The sequence below is a fragment of the Mchenga conophoros genome, linkage group LG1 (genome assembly GCF_057382185.1).
Source record: "Mchenga conophoros isolate Kocher_MC1m ecotype Shallow Benthic linkage group LG1, M_conophoros_male_GT1.1, whole genome shotgun sequence".
NCBI classification, from domain to species: Eukaryota; Metazoa; Chordata; class Actinopteri; order Cichliformes; family Cichlidae; genus Mchenga; species Mchenga conophoros.
This window is the reverse complement of record NC_140526.1, coordinates 25281503-25303019: the sequence shown is the minus strand read 5'-3', so window position 1 is coordinate 25303019 and position 21517 is coordinate 25281503. Positions and strand designations below refer to the sequence as shown.

General features: G+C 42.7%; 1 protein-coding gene across 1 annotated transcript in view; it reads left to right on the top strand.

Annotated features, from left to right (window-relative positions):
* The window catches only part of gpc5a (glypican 5a), a 144918-nt gene that overhangs the window by 29722 nt on the left and 93679 nt on the right, over positions 1 to 21517 (top strand). Inside the window, exons 3-6 of the mRNA XM_085271583.1 lie at positions 2391 to 2851; positions 2948 to 3181; positions 3819 to 3952; positions 4109 to 4234. Coding sequence (XP_085127709.1) covers positions 2391 to 2851; positions 2948 to 3181; positions 3819 to 3952; positions 4109 to 4234 — 955 coding nt within the window. The remainder of the gene's footprint in view (positions 1 to 2390; positions 2852 to 2947; positions 3182 to 3818; positions 3953 to 4108; positions 4235 to 21517) is intronic.

Here is a 21517-nt window from a genome sequence, read left to right as displayed (position 1 = left end):
TGTGGGTTGGAGGATTTGACCTTTCATTAACCTAACCAACTATTGTGTTGTTATTTGCTTACTCATTTATCAGCTGTGCTGGGCCACGCAGCATCAACACTAACAACGTGGCTGAAGGGTGTTTCCCGCTGTCTTCTTTACTTCTTACATTTTCATTTACCTACAGTTACAAATGCCGTTCGATTTGCAGATGGCTGATATTGGCTTGCTTATGTGTTGGTAAGGCTCTAATTTTGCCTTAAACTAACCAAACAGCGGACATGAAAAGTCTAAAATGAAACTCCAGTTTTGTAAGATAGCCAGCTGGTTGCTGTCTTTGTCGTCCTGGGATTTTGCTTGTGGATTTCTCTCTTGCTCTGAAGCAGATGTGAGTGTTGACGGTTGAACCTCGATCTGCCACCAAGTCAAACCTTTTGCCCTCCTTTATTGATGAAACCATCGATCTCAGCAGTTTTAAACAGGCCCAAATATTAAAAGATGTACCTTCTTTTCATCCTCCGCATCACTTTCCTTCCATCTTTCCAGTTTTTCGCTCTCCTTATTATTTCTGTCCTCAGGCTTACCCAGAAGCCTGGCCGTCGGACAAGGGCTTCATGTGAGAGGCTCTGCTTCCCACTCACCATCTTCAATGAAAAATAACATGTCAGGCAGCTTTTGTGTCGGTGCTGTGAACTAGCAGAATTTGTGATCAGCTTTATTATTCAAGCCTTTTAAGTTCGCTTTAATGTACCTATGATGAGAGATTTCAGGGAACAGAGGGAGAAGAAAGCAGCGAGAGAGATAAAACAGAGACAAATTTGTTTACTCCACAGATATTCATTACGTGCTTTGACAGGTGGGATTCATTAACTCCATAATCTAACGTGGTAAACCCCCCCTCCCCGAAGCATGCACTATAATCCCCGTGGGACCCTTCATAACTCTGCCTGCTCTGCCTCACACACCTGAGGCAGTAAAAATCTCAAACTGTACTCTGTGAGCACATATTTCTTTCCGTTTCTCTGACGGTCTGCATGCGTGTCTGTTTCACACACACACACACACACACACACACACACACACACACACACACACACACACACACACGCATGCACAAACACACCTTACACTCCAACAGCTGCTGCTCTTGTCTGTGCCGTTTTTGTGTGTCTTTTTTACACGCTCTCTCCCTGTTTTTCATGTTGCTCTCTGACCAGAGCACTTGCTGTGTAGGAGGCGCGGCTTTCTTTTTCTCATTCACACACGTCTCGAGATCACAGAAGGCCTGTGATCACGCTCTTTTCCTGGTGACTCGGTGTTTAGTGCTGCCTCTTGAGATGGTGCGCCTGTAGGCATGCCAGATCCCTCTCTGTCCGCCCTGCAGTCGCCCTCACCAGGGGGGCCTTCGGTCAATCTTTCTGCATCAGTGCGTATTATGCAGCATTGGACAGTCTAAGCTCACTCTCAGACTCTTGGCCCCCCCCTCTAGGTAGCTCCAGGCGTTCGCCCTTACTTTTGCCTCACAACTCATGACAAGCACATGATGTGAGAAAGGCCGTGGCTCAGGTATAAGCCGAGACAAAGGGATAAAGGCCAGCTTACTGCCCTTGTGAACCATGCCCTATTGTGCTAGGATTATTCCGTCTTGTAGGGAAAACGCAGAGGCGTTCTCACATCATGTTCAGGAAATCTTACGCTCACGTGCGACTTTTTACGTGTTCAGCCAGGAAAGAAGAAACAAAGAGTCTTGGAATATACGTGCCTTTTGTGTGCAAGTTGGATAGATGCAATTTCCTTTTTCACAGAGGAATTGAATTAAATGAATTGAATCGCTTCACTGGTTAAACACTGCGTATGTACGGAAGCTCCACTCACATTATGTATCACAGCAGTCCCCACTTCAGTGTGTTCCAGTCTCTTTCTTTGCCATTTTTCTTTGTCAGCTCAACTTTTGATTAGAGAACAAATTGCTTCCCTGCACGTACTCCCCTCGCTCTTTCTGGAAAGACGCGGGGAGCTGCAGCCCCTGCTGGGAGCCCTAGAGACTCGTCTTCCTTTCTGTTTCTCTTGATTTGGTATTAATGGAAGCAGAAGTTCTATAAGAGTATTGTACTGTGTATGTAGCTCTGTTCATGCCAGAGCAGTTTTAGCCATTATTAGAAGCTCTGTTGGAGGATTTTTAGGCTTTTCCTTTTGAATATCCTGCTCTTGTTGGCTTTAACCCTTTTCTATATATTTGACATCCTCCTTAATGATGAGTTCTGACACCTCAGTATATGTCAATAAAGGCGTGACGATGACTGTTGCATAGCAGGTATCTTTCACATCTTTTACTCCTAGTGTAGAGTTCAAATTAAAGGTGCTGAAATATGAAGTTTTGAATTTTTTCTTTCTCCTGTTGTCTATCTCAGAGTCCTTCGAGGCCTTGTTGTGGCAGGCGGAGAATTACACCACCACCCTCTTCCAGGATTTGTACCACAGCATGGCTGATCAGGCTGCGGGTCCCGTGCGGGAACTCTTCACTGACATCAGCCTCTTCCTGCTGGGCTCTGAGTTCAGCGTCGATGAGTTAGTGCAGCGCTTCTTTGACGCGCTCTTCCCTCTGGTCTACGATCACCTCATCAGCCCGAGCCTCAGCGGCGTATCGCTGGGCCACGCCGAGTGCGTGAGGTCATTAAGCCGCAGCGTCAGACCGTTTGGCGGAGTGCCCGGTCACCTGGCCGATCAGATTGCTCGCTCCGGGGTCTCTGGGAAGCTTCTTCTTCAGGCGCTGCACCTGGGAATCGAAGTCATCAATACCACGGACCACTTACAGCTAAGCCGCGAGTGCAGACGGGCCCTGCTTAAGATGCACTACTGCCCTCATTGCCAGGTACGGATGGACCTCTCTGAAGCAAGCGTATCGATCTGAATTAATGAAACTTCTTTTATCGTCAGCACTGATCGCTCTGTAATTTTTGCTCCACAGGGCTTAACCCAGTCCAAGCCCTGCATGGGCTACTGCATCAACGTGATGCGAGGGTGTTTGGCGAGCATGGCAGAGATTGACATCCACTGGAGGGAGTTTGTACGCTCGCTGGAGGGCCTGTCAGCAAGGATGCATGGACCTCAGGATTTGGAGCAAGTGCTTCTGGGAATTCACAGGCTCGTTCGTGATGCTGTCAGGCATGCTCAGGAAAATGGACCGCGGCTCTCGGCACAGGTTTAGATCATGACGAATGATTTAATGTTGTTTGAGATGAGTAGAGTTCAAACTGTGCTGAGGTTCTGCAGGAGGTAAAACTGGTGTCCACTGTAGATCTGTTAATGTCTGAGATTAAGAGGAGATTAATAAGGAATTTGAAAAAGTCTTGAAGGTATTATTTAGGTTTAATAGGATAAATTACCTTTAATAAATTAAATAACTCCTCACAGGTACATCAGTGTTTGTTTGGTCAGAAATTGCAAATCCTTCAATATTATGAGAACATCTTTAGAGGCACTTTTTTTCTTTTGACGTGTAGCTCAATTCAGGCAGCTTTTGCTGGGAACTGGAAGCCCCGGGGTGCTTGCTTCTGAGCACATCAACTTTGCAGAACTAATTGAGGCACCACAGCTCCATCTAGTGGTCAACTAAAGCTGCTGCTGCTCAACAACCCTGCACATACAGTAGATTCAAAAATTGGACATGATAGGCTTGGCTGCACTAATGGCTTCAGTATAAACATGTGCCACTCACCTCTATAAATTAAGGCCAATTTGTTATGCGCCAGAACAGTTTAACGAGCGAATTCTTTAAATGCTTGTTTCTCCCTCAGTGTTTAGAGTGTTTAATTTCTGTCTGTTTCATCGGGTTATAGGTTTACAAACTGTGCGGCCCACCAAGCAGGAAGCCTGCTCAGTCGGTCAGCATCCAGCACAGCAGCAGCAGAGAATCCATCCCTCTTAAAGCGTCTGTCAGAGCGCCGGGAGGCTCACTCGCTAACAGGAGAAAGTAAGTGGGAGGAAGATGTCAGATATGTGGAGAAATGGTGCCATTCTACTTCTTCTTCGTCTTTTTTAAATGGTTTTTATGCACAATTAAAATGCACAACGCTTTATTGAACAAGTTAATTAGCTGCGCACTTCCATGTGGCTGCTGCTTTTGCAGGGATTTTCTAAGCAGTCTGCGTCTGTACCTCACTTACTACGGCGGCCTGGCTGATCAGCTGTGTGCGAGCGACCTCGCATCCAATGACGCGCTGTCCTGCTGGAACGGAACAGAAATCGTTAAAAGGTTTGTTTTAAAGATGTAAATGATGCATACAGACGGGGTGACACATTAGATAAGACGTTTTTTTTGTAAGCCTCTGAAATTAATTTAGAGGGATCAAGGGTGTTTTTGGAGAGATAATCATCAAAATTTGATGTGATATTCAGGTGTTTCTTTTAATTTGTCTCCCATCTGTAGTTTATTTAGCCAGCGGGCATGCTGTCAGAATCCGTCACTGATAATTTTATCGTTTAATTTCTGACATCATGCTGATGGAGACACGCCAACACTCAGTGATACAAAAGGATTCATCGAATTCATATTAGAAATGGTACTGCAGGTATTTTCAAATGCCTAAAAGATGCATGTGAATTGAAAAACAGTTTTGTTTTTGGTTGATAGGCTTACTTAAAGAAAACTGCTAACAGCAGTTTGGAAGGAAGTGACACTTTTTGATGTGATGTTTTAGCTTCACTCTGCAGATTCATGCACGTGCACGGTTTGACTCGAGGAGGCTGCTTTGACATTCGTCTGCTAGAAGTTTCTTTGCAATCTTCTTGCTAGTATGTTAGTCTCACCCAGCTGAGACCAACATACCTACATGCAGGCGCTATCTGTGATGTCTCAGCTAAACTTGAAGCCACACGTGCAATCTAACATGACACCCTGGGTGGAGAATTCTGCCTGCAAGGAAGACTAACTGTTAAATGAACTGACAAGAATAAAACAATAATGTAGTTCAAAGATTTGGTTGCTTTAAAAAAAAAACCCTTTAAGGTTGTCTTCTTGTGCATCTCTTTACTGCTCTCTTTAAAATTGTCCTTTTATGACTTTATGACACTTACAAGTCTGGATTTCAGCATGGACTTCAAACGTTTACAGAGACCAAACATTGATCTCTTTCAAACTGTCATATTTCAAACTTTCAAACTTTCATATGAACAGTTGTTCTCACTGATGACAGCTGGGCCTCTAGCTACAACACAGAGCCCAAACATTAGTCTACGGTTGAAGAATCTGCAGTGTCTGAGCCCAAAAGCGATCCACGAGTTCAGTGGCGGCTGTGGCTCAGGAGGTAGAGCGGGTCGCCCACCAACTGGAAGGTCGGTAGATCCCTGCAGTCTGCCTGTCACCGTATCTGAGTTTTCCCCGGTGCGAGTGTGTGTGTGCAAATGTTAGACCAAGCGCTGAGACACAGGAAAAAGTGCTTGTATGAATGTGTGTGTGATTGCTCAGTATACCCGTCCCTTTACTTGCTCTTCCAGAAACTTTCCCAAAATTCAGATTGAAGAGTCACTGTTTTGAGAGACTGGAGGGAATTTTGTGTGCATCAAAGAGGCTCGAGTGTAAAAGGACTGAAGCGGACTTTGAGGTAATGATTTGAAAATATCAGCTGTGGATGGAAAGATAAACTTATCTCCCCGATTGATTTAAATTTGCCCAAATAAGGTTCTTAAACTGTTTAAAACGACGGATGCAATATTGTTGAAACATGAAGTATAATCCCATTTTACATGAGGTCAAAGGTTTCCTTCTTTCCTGTCATGAATAGGCTGTTTGTGCACCATCTGACCCTGCTCGTATATATTGCCCCCTACAAACACCATGACACCACTGTAGAATTAATCTATTAGCTGTTACTGCCCGCACACATAGATCTTGGATATGAATGGTTGTGAGCTGGAGCAGACAACCTGGCCTCTTTCACGGTATCCGTCAGTGGCCTTGTCTCCATTACATCACAGCTCTCGATCTTACCCGTGCTGTCATCACTCAAGGACCCCTTCATATATTCTCAGTCTGCGGTTGTTCCTCTTAACTGTCAGCTGCTGTCAGGGCTGCTGAAACGACAGGTGGGCCTGTATTTCAAGCCACAGTGAGGTTGGAGTTGCCAGTTCAGGTTAGACGGTCTATTGTAAAGGATGACAGCTGTGTTGATATTGTTTCGTGGCGCCTTGTGAAGGTAAGAGGGAAGGAGCGGGGGAAAAGGACGGAGCAAACGGAGAGATTCAGAGTTCTTAAGAAAGTAGCTCAGTGCTGCTTATCAGAAGTGGCATTACTATGGAGACGGAGTATCAAGGTTAAGTTTCATTCTGCTGTCGACAATTTACTCTTTTCATCTTCTGCTATTTTTTGCCTTAACACCTCGGGTTTCCATCGCAATGGAGTGCAGCCATCTCTGAGAATAGAGATGTTTCTTAAGTGCCGGAGAAAGAGGCAGGCCAGCAGGCTGCAGCCTGTCTATCATGTCTGGCAGCAGCCGCTGGGAAATGCTTATGGTCTGTGGGCGTTCCTCTGCAGTTTAACCCTCCTTTCTTTCTTCCACTTTCACGCTAACACGTATTGATAGGGAGTCCTTCACCTCAGGTTCACTCACAGCTTCACTTCATTTTGATTTTGCCATTACTGCAAAAGCAGAAGGATTGAGAGACATTAAGAATCGGGGGAGACCGGGCTCCGAGGAGACTATCGAGCGAAGTCCCTGCAGCTTAGCAGCCTTCCTGCAGATCTGCAATCTTGTGCTGCTTTCTATTAGCCTAGAACCATAGATGAGTGGCTGGGAGTCAACACAAGCTGAGACAAAAGCAATAAATAACCTCCTGCCTACGGGTCATAACCCAACATCCACTGAGAGAGAGGGGAATAAAACTCACTGCTGGCTGGTGGCTGATTTACAGAAGCTTATCGAGGCCTCTGAGACCTTAAACGATTAGTGCAGTTGGTGCGCGTGTGTGTGTGTTCGTGTGCGTGTGTTACGTGTCTGAAACTGTACGTTGGATTGTGCACGGATGCCTTTTATAACAGCTCTTTGTGTGTGCTGGCACAGATTGTTTTATGGTCTTAAAGGAGGACTAAGGCAACCAAAGCTTTGTCGTTTTTAATAAAAAGGCTGAGCACAAAAAACATGACACAGGAGCCTGAGATTTAAGAGAGATTTAATGCATGTCCTCATCACGGTCCCTGGTAAACAAAGAGATAAAGAACAATCAGATAAGATCATAAAAGAAAAAACACAAGCCGCTTTTATCTCATGTCGATGACGTGGCCTTGCTTCAAGGGGGAATTAGTTCTCCCATTCTTTCTCTGTCTCCCGGTTTGTCGCTCATGCTGGGAGGGAAAGAAATCGCAAGAGGAATTAATCTGTGTTATAGATAATAAACAGATTTTTTCTCTTCTTCTTTTGGTGACAGCTAAGTTCACCTGTTATAACCCCACGGCGAGGCTCTGTGTGGAACAGAAGCAATGTGTTAGCCGTGGATGTGTAAATATGACAAGAATAAGAAAAACTTATTCAATTTACAATCCCTGCAGAGCAGTCAGCCTCGTAATTTGCTGCTTTGATCTGTAATAACATGTTCTCATGCAAGCTGTCTCTTAACTGGCGTTGAATGCTTTGTAGTCTTTATTGTCCAGGTTTAAAGCAGAATTTTGACCATTTTTCGGTCAGCTGCTGTTCAACCTCTTTAAATGTTAAGGTTTTATGCTTCAAGATATTATCATGACAAAAGTCCGGTCCTTAAAATGAGGTCATTACAACCTCAGATGAACTTGAACTGGATATATTATACTGTGTTGTTTTGTAAAAATTAAGCCCCAATGCAGAAGCAGCGTGTGAACATAATGCAAGAGTACAATGATTCCAACCACATCAGCAAATCTACAACAGGATCAGTTAAAGTAAAGAATCAGCGTGCTGCTGTGGTCAAAGTCTAGATCTCAATCTGATTTAAATGTTGAAGAGGAGAGCTGAGCCTCAATGCAAACCTGAACTTGAAGAGAATTTCAGAATTTCTTCATAACAATGTGAGAGACTGAAAACAGTTACTTCAGGTTGTTACTACAAAAGCTGGTTCTACAGGATCCTGAATCATGAGCTTTTCTCAGCTTCTGGATTTTGTAAATAGACGAATCCTTATGGAACACCCTCCACTCAGTTTGAGCACTAGTAGTGCTTTTTCATTCACGCACACACTTTCATACATTGCGTTTATCTAACATTTACATTAATTCGCACTCTGATGGGCACACTGGGGACAAATCTGGACTCAGCATCTTGTTCAAGGATACTTCGACACATGGACTGGTAGAAGGCCCGCTCTACCACCTGAGCCACAGCCACCTCTGAATAAAAAGAGCGTAGTATGTCATGTGTTGTTGTTCATCACAGCTTTAATGACCTAACATTAATATAGCCTGGATAATCTTTTAAAATGTCCTGATATGTAAAACCTCAGAGCCGACGGGGGTGTACTTTCTTTTACTGTGCCTGTATTTATAAGGCTCTTTTCTTTTCTTTTCTTTTCTTTTCTTTTCTTTTCTTTTCTTTTCTTTTCTTTTCTTTTCTTTTCTTTCAAGTCCTGTTTTCAAGCACTAGTCCTCAGCTGGTGCTCTTTTACCTCCATTTATTTGAGGCAAATGTTAAGATATCTGCTGTTCCATTAACCACCGCAGAGGCAGTTTAAGGATTTTAAGTGGTTTCACAACCATGTAAAATGCAGAGTTTGAACTTATTAATGTTAATTTCAAAGCTGATCGTGGTCAGTACTGAGTACTCGTGTAATAAAGTAGTATTGACTGCTCAGTACTCATCAGCCTGTTGATTGGCATCATGGCTCAGGTGCTCCCATCGCTATGTAGTAAATACTTTCTTACAATTCCTACCAGCGGATGAAAACAACCAGCTGTTATACCAGTGCTAGAAAGCCTCAACAAGTACCAGAGTGTGATATTTTATTCATGATTACCTCCTCCGGCGTAGGCTCGCTTTAATTCCTCCCCACCTGCAGTCTTTCTCACTGCTGCCAACACACACCAGGTGTTTAGCTGCGTGTTTATATTTTCAAAGTGCTTTTTTCTAATTGAGTACAACATTTTTTTTATTTTTTTTTTGGTATTTTTACGGTAATAAGGCAACTGACCTTGCATGCTGTTGGAGTTTAACATGTAGTGATGAGTACAGCGGGATGAATGCCACAGTGTGTAACAAAAAGATGCTTGAAGACAGGCGGGCAGATTTCAGCGTGGCCTTTCATTTAATAGGGCACCTTTTATGCTGGAGTGGCTGTCTGAGTGCTAACCTTTGACCTTTGCCGTGTCTTTGCTGCCCGGTTAATCCTGAAGAGGTTAATCACATGGTAATAAGAGCCCTGGAGTTGTAGCCCTGGAGTCTTCAATGTGTGCTCTGTGAGCAGAGGAACCGACTGATTCTTTATGTGAAGGTCCTCGCTGCTCACTTCAGTTTTCCTCCTTTATCGTTTGCTTATAATTTTGGCTCATTTTCACATCTATTTCCCAACTAGATGTGAAGCTCAGGTGATTTTTGCCCTGGCTTAGATGAAATGACAGCATTCAAGCTCTGCTAATGGGAATCCACTGAAGAAGCATCAAGAGCTTAGTTTATCCCAGCCTGCTCAGGGAACGCAGCTCATTTGAGGATTGTCTCAGCCTCAGTGCAAAATTCCCATGAGGGGACAACATACGCCGAATATTAAAATATGGGAGCACTGTCCAACTTCTTCAGCAATGACTGCTGGTGACCCTTAATCCCATGCTGCATGTGTCTCTGAGCAATGCTTTTTCCCCTCCCTTTTATATCAGAATCAAAGTCGCGGTTATATCATAGAAATCACCAAGTGGAGCAAAATCTGATGGAATCATTTGATGTTTGTGTTAATCTCTAACATCTAACGAGCAGCCTCGCTGGAAACCTGCCGGCTGGTCTGCTGACTTAGCCTTTGGTGCCAGCGGCCAGGTTTCCAGGGGCTTCCTGTGCTCGCAGCAGATATCTGTGACTAAGACATCCTCTTACATTTGTTGTTTACAAAATCACCAAAATTAAAAAAAACAGCTATTAAGCTATTTTTTATCACATCATGATTTTGAGACTTAATTTTTGGGAAATGCAATCTCTCCTTTCCTTCCACATGGACTGTATGATCAGTAGAACTTGGACTAAAGAAGTCAAATGGGAAACCAGAGAGCTCTGGGTACCCTTGACCTTTTCACCCCTCAGCTGTAAAAGGCTGATGGGGTATTGTTGTCACCCAGCCGGGTAGGTGGGGTGGAGACCCAAGTTTATTGATGTGTTAGCTCGAAAACAAGGCGATGTTGCAGGATTTTTGAAATTCATACCACGGGGGCATCTACTAAAAATCGCAAATGAATTTGAATCTCAGTTACCTCAACCTCAGGGTCAGAGGTCAAGTTTTCTGAAAATCTTGTGAATTCAATATCTCAAGAAGTACATCATCTAGGATTTCCATCTTGATGCTATAGGTGCAGCTACTTAAAAACTTGGCTGAGTTCAAATCCCAGTGACCTTGAGCTCAAGGTCAAAGGTCAGGTTTTCTGAAAATCTCAGGAACAAAATCACTCGGGAACAAGGTGATGTAGGATTTTGAAAGTCATAACACAGGTGCACCTGCTTAAGATCTCAGAAGACATTGAATTCCCAGGTCAAAGATCAATCAGCTAAATTTTCAAAGTTATACCATAGGCCCATCTACTAGGAGGTATTGTTTTATTATATTTTTTATTATAATTATACCCTAATGTTATTGAGATGCACTTAGAGAATCCACTTTTCACCATCTCTGACAAGCTACTTTCCAAAGTCTCAGTTAACTTAATTTAAATGTCTTTTATTAAAAGTTTTGAAACTGTTTTCCCTCATAAGTTCAGTACCAACTAAACTGTCTAAATATTTTGCTGTATAGCCTAGAAAACATGAAATGCTTCTCTATTGCTGCTTCAGGGTTGTGTCTGCTTTAGATGGCTTTGATCAATCGTGTGAATCAATTTCAAGAAAAAAAAAGAAAGCTGCAACTTCTGCCCATTTCCTCATGTTGTGTTTTGATAAAGTCGCAAGAGTAAATACTTGCAACTGTTATTTATTTTGCATAAAACAGGTCTGTGTCGAGCCCTCCAACAAAACACAAGATTTGAAAATAATTACCTTATGCCAAAGTCATTCTACATGTGCATGTATTAAAGAGCTCTCCAGCTGTGCAGCCTCAAATAAACATGATACCACAGCTGGCTCTTTGTTCAGTGCACACACTACGCCCGCTCTTCATCCATTAATAAACCTGCCGGCGAAGCAGTCGTGTCACATTCAGCTGTCACCACAGTTGTAAATCCAAACCTTTCAGCTTCAGGCCTGCTTTTTTTTTTTTTTAAAGGTAGTTCTGCCTCGCTTTGGCCAGTAGGTGGAGCTCCCACTTTGGGTTCCAGACCCATGCCAAAGAAAAGACCATGCCAGGTTGCTGATCACTCCTCTGCTCCTCAGTTCTGATGATGTATGCCGTAGAACGGCGGTTTTTATCCATGTTGTCCCTGACAGTGACAGACAGAAAACAAAATTTAAATGATAAACAGACACGCTGCAGAACATCGAGTCTCAGCGCCTCCTCCGTTCGTTTGCAGCGATGGACTGACCTAATTTTGAACAGGAAGGAATAACCTTTTAAACATGCGCTGTCAAATATATTATGCATAGCTGTCCTCTTAGTCACTTTCATGCAAGTAAGAGAACTGCTTCCCTTCAAACCTTGGATTAAAAAACAAAAAACCCCAAACATCCTGACTCACCAGTACCTCAGAAGCTACCAACAGACTGTGAAGCTGTATTAGTGTCTTGTGTTAGGCTCAAATTTAGCAACAAACATGAATTCACATCTTACCCATCTTTCCCAAAGTTAAAACACGGGAGAAGGACGGAGATGGGCGGGCTTGATTGGACGGTTTTGATTAGGGCAGAGAGGGAGAGTGGGAGAAAGCTGAGAAGCAGAGGAAGAGGAGAGGGGACGTTCTTGAAAAGCTCCTCTGTGCGACAGCTGGCTGCTGCAGATAACCACAAAACCACTGGAGCACTTGAGGTCTGGGTGCTGCATGGCTAGAGTTCCACTCCAACATGACCTTATATCCTGCCTGGGTTTAGACGCGGGGGCTCGGTCAGAGTACCACATCCTGACGATTATCCCAAGTGACAGAATCAAGAACTCTGTCTGGCTGCCTAAATTGAGTTCATAAGTCCCTCTTGTATCCTTGTGAGTGTGTGTGTGTGTGTGTCTGCTTTACCCTCCCTGTTCTCGAATTATGCATGATTGCTCTGAACAGATAAATTTTTCAATCCAGCCTCCTGGAAAAGAGATTTCATTTATTTGTGCTCAGATATTATCAGTGATGTTGCTACAGTAACTGCCAGTGAGACCACCGCGCCAAAGAAACTGTAAATTTATAGTTGACTGGCGGCAGGTGGCGCATGTTGTATGTGCGCGCGTGTTTGCGTGTCCCTTTAATTTTTCAGCAACTCTGCTCCCATTTGCCTCTCATGCACTGATTCCCCCCTCCCCTGCCACCAGACGTTGGACGCCTGCCTCCAGCATCTGGAGCAGATTGCGGCCCTGCAGCATGCCAGGTAGCAGGACATTAACAGCCAAGGCCTCATTGTCCACTGATGAGCTGTCAGAGCGCACACCCTCAACCCTCGCGCGATCTCTCGGCCTCCTCCGCCCACCGTCGAGCAAACGCAGAGTCGGTCCCCGCGGAGCGCTCTTCCTCTTTAGCTCAGGTATAAATCACAGGCCGCTGAAAAACAGGGAACATAGAGTTGGTAGGAAAAAAAAGTGAAGTTAATGCTCGTAAAACAGGAGCAGCGGTGAGAGAAGCCCTGCCTTTGATCTATTTGTTTAGTCGTAAAAGAATGTTATAAAGAGCTGGAGAGGCTGACGGAGAAGTCCTGCCTCGTGATTTAATCGCAAGGACACAGCAATATTGTTTTGATAACAAAAGCTGTTATCACAGCTCATAGCGGGGAATAGTTGTGAAAATCAGACCAGTAAACAATTTAATAGAGCTATTTCAGCAGTGGACATTGACAATAAACCTCCCGATATTTCTGTGTTTGTTTCATGTGCAGAGAGCTGTGTGTGTTTTTTATTCTGTCACTGAGATGGTCATATTGTCGATTGAATGCATGACAAAAAAGCCTAATGGTGAGTTCGGCACTTTCAGCAGTGGCTCTGAGCATGTCTGCACAAGAATTAGACGTGTTTGCTGCCTTATCACGGGGGCCTCGTTTCATATTTACTTCATGGCGGTTCGTGGACGATGTCCATGTTGAGTTTCTGCTCCAGAAGAGACTTAATTTTCTCTCTCGCAGGGTTGTGGCTGGAAACAAAAGACTCTCATATCTCTGTATCATTGTCTTGGTTTATCTCTGGGCTGCAGGCTTTTGACGGTGCATGTGCTACCTTCTGTTCCTTTGATTTCCTTCTCATTTGTTAACTAAACATGCATCCCATTTACTGCCACAAAGTGAAAAATGTAGTAGTCATTAAGTATTCATTACCTGTGCAATTTGTTTCTTCTTTATGCTCTTTTAGCTGGGAGAATATTCTGACTGCGTGGGTCGCTCTCATTTGCAATATTGACATTTTTAGAATGGAGCCCTTTTTTTTCTCCCCCCATTATTTTATTTATTTATTTTTTCAAAGTTACAGTCAGTAATTTAGCCTCATATCTTACAGGTATTCTTCAAAAGGCAAATCCAGCTGTATCATTTCCTTATCATAGAAGTAAAAAAATAAATAAAATAACAGCAGGGCAGTCTTTGGAGGTCCTTTTTCTGCCTTTATCAGGGAGCTTGTGCCCACAGAAGACTCAGCACCTCTTTATAAGCGGAAACCTCCCTCTTAGCTCCTGACCTAAGCTGAAAGCTGGGTGTGAATACGCTCTCATTAATCTCACCTCCTGCAGTAAAAGGTCTGAGTCTGGAGGCTACCTGAAAATTAATCTAAATAGCTCTTTCATTTCTCTGACGTAAACACAAATGTCTCCAGCAACAATGTGGCACACTGCGGGATGCCCTGAGACCAGACTTTGCTCTCTTATCATCGTCCCTGTAATGTTGTCCTGCAGTTTCTATGGAAACCAAGCCCGGCCTTATTAAAAAAAAAAAAAAAGTTTCACCTTCTCTGAGTCTGCCCTTTACCTGACAGCCAAGATAAACGAGCAGGGTCCTGGGAGGAAGGCAACACAAACATGCATCTCTGCTCAGTGGCCCGTGCTCATTGGCTCTCTGCTGGAAGCCCTTATTTACCTTAATGCTGGGAGGAGGTGAGAGTGGGGGAGGCTCGAGATGTAGTCTGTGCGTGTGTGTGCGAGTGTGTGTGTGCGTGCACGCACTCGCCTTGTGATTACTCACAATACCTCCCATCGACAACCTTGAACCACGCAGCAATGAAAAGAAGAAAAAGAAGCAAACAACTCTTTCTGGCCCCCATAATGCACACGGGCCCGATGATGTCACATGTCACCTTCAACTAATGAAGGTGATGATGGCATGCATGAGCGCCGCATACGTTCACCATCTGCTCGGTTCCACCACGCTGGAGCTGCTCCCCACAATGCTGCAGAGAGGAGTCGAGGCACGTCTGTACCACAGTGTCCCTCGACGCGTGTGAAAGACCGCCGCCTGCATCCAGATGACTCTGCTGCGAGTTTAATCATACCTTCACACCCCAAAGCTACAAAAGTGACAAGTCTCTGAGGCCACTTTTTTTAATATATCACCTGAACTGTCAGGAGGAGTCGGCTGATATGATAGTGGTCACCAGTGGAAAAATCCCTGCAACTTTTCAGTAAAGTCGCCTGCTAGTAGAGCTAATTGAATCGAATTAATATCGATGCATTAATCACCCTGGCTGCTTAATTGTTATGGATTGGTCAAAAGTTTTGTTTTCTGTTTTGTTTTTTAGTTGAGAAGCATGCCAAAAGTCAGGGGTCATGTGAAAGATATAAATTATGAAAATAAGTTGGAAATGATGCTCTGTCAGACAGATGAACCCCTGAAATGCACCATGAAAGGAGTGCATGTGTTTTAAATCATCCTCCCTGGAGTTTTATTTTATTTTTTTCCTAAACAAAGTCCTAAAGTTTTAAGGATTTATTTAATGAGAAGTGTTTTTAAAAGCAGTCCATTTCATGTAAAAAATACCAGCATATTTGCTGGCGTGAAATGCATGTGAACTGTAACTGGATCTGATAAAGGAAGCTGCTTTGGGCTCGCTGCAGCAGGTAGCTCTGCATATTTGATCTGGCAGATTTTTATGCTGGATGCGTTTCCTGATGGAACCCCCCGAGGGATTTCTGTCTCCTCCCGGGATCTAACGGTGGATCTTTGGTTTGTTAAGAAGATGTGTAAACCGCTACACTATGTTGTCATAGCACGCAGTGGTTATTTTTATATGTCATACTCATTTAAACAAATATATTTACTTAAAAACAGTATAATAACACACTTCAGCTGAATTCAAAGAACTGATATGTGTGATGAAAAATTATTTAAATGATTAGATGAATATAGTAATTTTCCCTGTTGAGGAGTCTAATGAAATGAATCCATTGTTTTTCGGACAAAGACAATTTTTGTAGTTTTGCTTCCTTCAAATTAAATGATGAAGATGTGAATGTAGCTTTAATTTGAGACGTTTAAGACATTAACTGTTTAGCTGTGTCTGTGCAGAGTCCCCTGTTTTTACAGGTTCAAACTTAGGTGATTTTAGATGTAAGGATTGTTTTTTATACTTGGATGAGATTCATTTACAGTCAGTGCTTGAGGTCTGAGCCTGTGGACATCACCAAATGCTGTTTGCTTCTTTAAGAAGCAGCCTTTAACACAGATACCTCCTACTTGCTTGTGGGTCTCTGCGTTCAGGTTTGTGTTCAGTAACTGAAAGGCATGCTCTGCTTGCTTGGCCATTGAAGAATTCCCCATTTCTTTAGCTCATGAAACTCTTGGCTCACTTTTGCAGTTTGCTTTGGGTCATTTTCCATTTGTACTATGAACCTCTAGCATTTCTAGCATTTGGCTGAATCTGAGCAGAAGGTAAAACCCTGTACCCTTCACAGTTCATCCTGCTGCTTCTAGCAGCGCTCACATCATCAATAAACACTAGTGACCAGGTTCCACTGATAGCTACACATGCTCATGACATAACGCTGCCTCCATGATGTTTGACAGGTAATGTGTTATGTTTCAGATCATGCTCTTCATACTTTATCCTTTCCATCGTTCTGGTACAAGTTCATTCAATTCAATTCAATTCAATTTTATTTATATAGCGCCAAATCACAACAAAAGTCGCCTCAAGGCGCTTCATAGATACCAAGTTCATCTTGGTTTCATCCATGCAAACTCTCTTTAAGATGTTTTCCGGAAAAGTCGAACTTGGCCTTTCTGTTCCTGAGTGTATCCAGTGTAACCTTTGTGTTTCTACTCTTGACCAGACCTTGACAATGATACCTGCCTCCTCGAGAGTGTTCTTGGCTTGGTTAGATGTTGTGAAGCTATTTTTCTTAACCGTGGAAATAGATTGTTAGGAGCTCTCTGGTTTGTCAGACTTGCCCTGACATCTCCTTGGGCCTCAGTTTTAAAATTATAGTGAAAGCTCTAAAATTCAGCACTTAATTTTTTTGTCATGAAATAAGAATGAACAAGTCTCGCTTTTCCACGAAACTGCTGTCAGTCAATTGCCTAAGTGCTTTTGAGCCCCTGAGAAAGGGGGACTGTACAAAACAGAGGGCTGTAATTTATAAAAACCTCTTGAATTAATTTTGAAAATCTGCACTTGGATCAAATCTTGATTGTTCAATTTAAAATTCTCTGTGGTTTTGTGCAGAGGTGAAACTACAAAAAAAACATAAAATAAAGAATATTACAGATTTTGATTTGTGATACTCTGCTTCTGTTAGCAACCAAAAAAATAAAGAAATCAGTTCTGTTAGACTTTCTGTTAGATATGCTTTTTTAAATGTCACATATTTATCCTGTTTGTACACACAACATTAGAGCTGAAATATATTTTTTCTTCTGTTAATCATTACTTAAATACATTCTTGATCAAAAGTGGCAAAAACATCGACAGCAAAAAAGATCATTTTGGGTTTTGCTTCTTTGATGCTCATGAAAGTCTCACGTAATGTGACTAATAACACATTTCAAAGTGACAAATTACAAATGACCGAGTCGTCTGTCTCTTTGGGAACACCAGTGCATGGTCACTCCAGCATTCCTTAAAACTGAAACGTCTGATCACGTGTTTTACAAACTGTTGCAGGAGATCTTTGCCTTCGTTTCTCTCCCTAACATTATTTTGTCAAAGTTAGAATCACCCCCTCTGTTAATTACACCGCAAAGACAAAGGCGTTTTGTTGTGGCCGCAGGTTATGAACGTTTTGATTGACAGGTGCTTGACTCCAGCTGCTGGGTGGAGTGTAAAAAGGTGAGTGTAGGTGACTGTAGATGATCTTTAGATAACATCAGATGGCCTTTGAGAGCAGCTGAAATCAGTCTCCATGGGGCTACTCTCCTGCTCTTGTCATGTCTTGACACTTTTTTCTTCCCGCCCTCTCTCCTTTCTATCTTCCCCTCCCTCTTTCTCTCTCTCTGTGTCTGCTGAGTGGAGTTTCTGCGAGTTGGCAGCCTGTATCTGATCCTGAGGTAATTTACTGGTAGCGATAAGGAAGTGGTGCGCACAGTCTTTCGTTATAGTCCCTTCTGACAAGGCAATCTGAAGCCCATCAAGGCTAAATTGGAGGAAAATTTCGACTCCATGTAGAAGGGAAACATGCAAGGTTATTATTATACAAATCTAGTAAACTGAGATTGAGTGGGCAAACAATCATCGGAGGCTGCTGGTTTAATTTTTTTAAGATGTGCTGATTTATTTGGATTTTGGTGTGGAAATAATAACAGATAATAGTTGCAGTGTGTAAAGTGAAGGGTACAGAGGTCTAATTTGTCATTTGTTAATGAGTTGGTGGAGGCGCTGACTTCAAATGAACGCTTATTTGCCCCGCTTGGATTGTCCACCTGATCCTGATGTGTTTTCGTTGTTGACTTTACAGCACATTTTGTGAGAAAGTCACATAGACTTTGACTCGTTTGCCTTTGTGCATACAAGTTCGCTTTAGCTTATATGTGCATCTCACCTACAGCTGCGTGTGTGCTTTGTGTGCATTTTGTTGATTCCAGCAGTGCTCCCCTCCTCCCTCCCTCTCAGGCAGACAGGCCAGGCAGACCAGGGTCACTGCCTCAGGGGTATGTTAGAGAAATGCCTCTCTGCTGTGGGCGAGTAGAAATATGAAAGAGACCCTAAATCAAGACACAGAGCCCCATGAATCATGTCGTCGGCAGAGCTGAAGAAGAAGGATGAGACCATCTGTAGCAGCATATGAATGGCTAACTGACTCACAGTGCTGTTGACACAAGCTGAAGAAGTGTGAAGAGGTTGTGAAGATTAGCGCTGGTCCTCGCTGCATAGCCTGGAAACCTGCTTCAGTCAAAAATGAGCAAACCCAAATACGCTGCATGCTCCATTCGTCACTCTGACGTTTTACAGAATTGCACGGAGGGAACATTTTTTTGCGAGTTATAAAATAAGATGAATTCTTATCACAACACATCTATAACACCTGAACTCAAGCTGTGTGAATTGTTGGCTGGATTTTTTATTTTTTTTCTCCCGAAGTTTTTTTTTCTCCTGCTCTAACAGCTTTTTCAGTGTGTTGAGTGAGAGCTTGTAGATGCATAAGATGCTCCTTAAAATGATTTAGAAGGCCTGTTAACACCACAACTGCGCAACTGTTGAATGCCTTTTCTTTGACATATGAGTGTGTTTCTCAAATAATTCTTCAAGCTTTCTTCAGCTGAATTTTTGGTTGGTGAAACAGGTCAAAACTTCTCAGACATGCATGTTTGATGCTTGAATTTATAAATGGTTTATGTGGCTATCACAGCAGGGCGAAACCTGATTTAAGGTTCTGAAGTTTAATTAATTAGTTAATTGAATAAATAATTGGGAGATTAATCAAGGTCGAAGCTTTGGTTTTCATTTAGTAAGCAAAAGGTCTGGTTTTATTGTCTGCAACATTCAATTTACAAGCTGATTGGTTTGTGGCTCTTAGAACTCCTTCAGTGCCCTCTTTTTCAAAAAAATATTGTTGTGGGAGTACACTCGCCATCTAGTTCATTACTTACACCTTCATAATACCAGTCTGGACCCTGTTTTAGCTTCAAAACTGCCTTAATTTGTTAGGGCACAGATTCAAAAAGGTGCTGTTAGGATTCCTCAGAGATTTTGCTCCATATTAACGTGACAGCATCACACAGATGCTCCAGATTTGTCGGCTGCACATCCATGATGAGAATCTCTTGTTCAACCACATCCCAAAGGTGCTTTATTGGATTGAGATCTGGTAGCTTTGGAGGCCATTTGAGTAAAGTGAACTGTGCAGCAACACTGAGACAGGCTGTGGTGTTTAAACAATCCCCAGTTGGAATTAAGGGGTACAAAAGTTTACTAATAAAATATCCCCCACACCATTACACTACCACCACCACTACCAGCAGCGTGAACTGCTGATAGAAGGCAGGATGGATCCGTGCTTTGTTCATGCATTTGAATGTTGCAGCAGAAATTGAAGCTCATCAGAGCAGGCAACATTTTTCCAGTCTTCCATTGTCCGATTCTAAGGAGTTTGAATTTTAGCCTCAGTTTTCTGTTCTTAGCTGACAGCGCTGACTCCCAGTGTAATCTTCTCATGCAGTCTCCCATCTCCTTCAAGCGTTATACATGCAAATTATGCTCTTGCATAATTTGATTGATTGTTTGAGCCTCCTTCTGGCCCTTCTCCTCTGGCCTCTGCCACCAACACGGCTTTTTCACCCAGAGAACCGCTCTGGATATTTTCTCTTTTTCAGACCATTCTCTGTAAAAAATGTTTGTATTGGTAAATCCCAGCAGATCAGCAGTTTCTTAAATACTCAGATCTGCCTGCCTGGAACCAACAAGCATGCCATTCTGATGCTCAGCTTGAATTTCAGTTGTCTTGACCATCATGCCTAAATGCACTGACTTCCTGACGTGTGATTGGCTTATTATTTGTGTTAGGAGCAGTTGAACCCAAATGAAGTGGCCAATGAGTGAAAACGTTCATATCCTCTGTGTTGTTCACCCGGTGCAGATGAATAAAGTTCTTCTGTTAACTGATGTTTGCTCATTTAAGTTATGATTGGCAGGCTGTGAGGATTAGGAAAGATTTTGAGCTGTGCAAACAACAGAGATTTGACTTGACAATTTTTCAAATTGACACATTTTGTCCGAGAAGTAATTCAGGAAACTAGCAGCTAAATGAGTAGATGGGGCATTAAGGTAAACATAACCATAAAATGACTTTAGACTGCATACTTCACTGATATCTAGTGGCTCTCTTCTGTTAACTTCAGCTGATTACTTAATCTCAAATGTGAAAAATACAGTTAAATTGAAATTTGTTCTTGGGGTCAAGCTTGTAAAATGGAAATGAATTGTCACTCTGAAGCAAATTACTTTGTCTGCCCGTATAAAATAACAGTGAATATGTTGTTTTGACATTTAAATTGCGCCGACACTATGCTGCCATAAAAGGACCTTGTGGCATCGATAAATTAGTCTGTTTGAGGAGCGATGGAATCGTAATGGCTTTGCCCAGCGGCGAGGGCACGTTGTTAAAGCACAGTAACACGACAGATGATAATCGCAAAACTTCACGGCCGACCCTAGGGCTTGTTATTTAAAAATTTCACCAACTGAATTAACCCATCAAACCATTGCCATGCAATCAAGGCTGAGGGCGTGCGGTGGTATTTGCAAAAGTGTAGGTGGTTTCAGACTCATAAACAGGAGCTGTTGTTAAATGATTTCTTTCTTCTAATGTATCTGAAAAGTTGCGATGGAGTGCAATGCACCAGCCTTCTTGGGTAAATTATGGTGATCTTTAGAGAGTTAAGTAGGCTGATTTGTACAAGGCTGACAGTGCGAAAGAATTATTTCTCCCCCCTCAAATCTATATTCAGCAAGGAAGCATATCATAGTTTGTGCTAATAAGGACCAGCCCAGTTTGTGCTCTTCAAATGAATAAACATGTAACTTTAATCTTTGCAAAACTGTGCGAGCACATCATCCAGAACCGCTGCGGCTGTTTGTTAATGTTTTGTTGAATATGCTAATTCTGAACTTGCCACAAAAGCCGCTGCATCGTTTTTCTTTTTTTCTTTTGCAGCTGTACTTGTTTGTTTCTGCATATCACTTCTCATCCCTCCTTAAAACAACAATTGCATTTTTTAAACCCTGTTTTTTTGTCAAAGACATTGAATACAGCTGTGAGCGCACCATGCGAAAGCTGTTTTGTTGAACATTTCCTTAATTACAAGTTAAATCGTAAGCTCCACCTGAGGGGAGAAACATATTGACTTATTTAGGA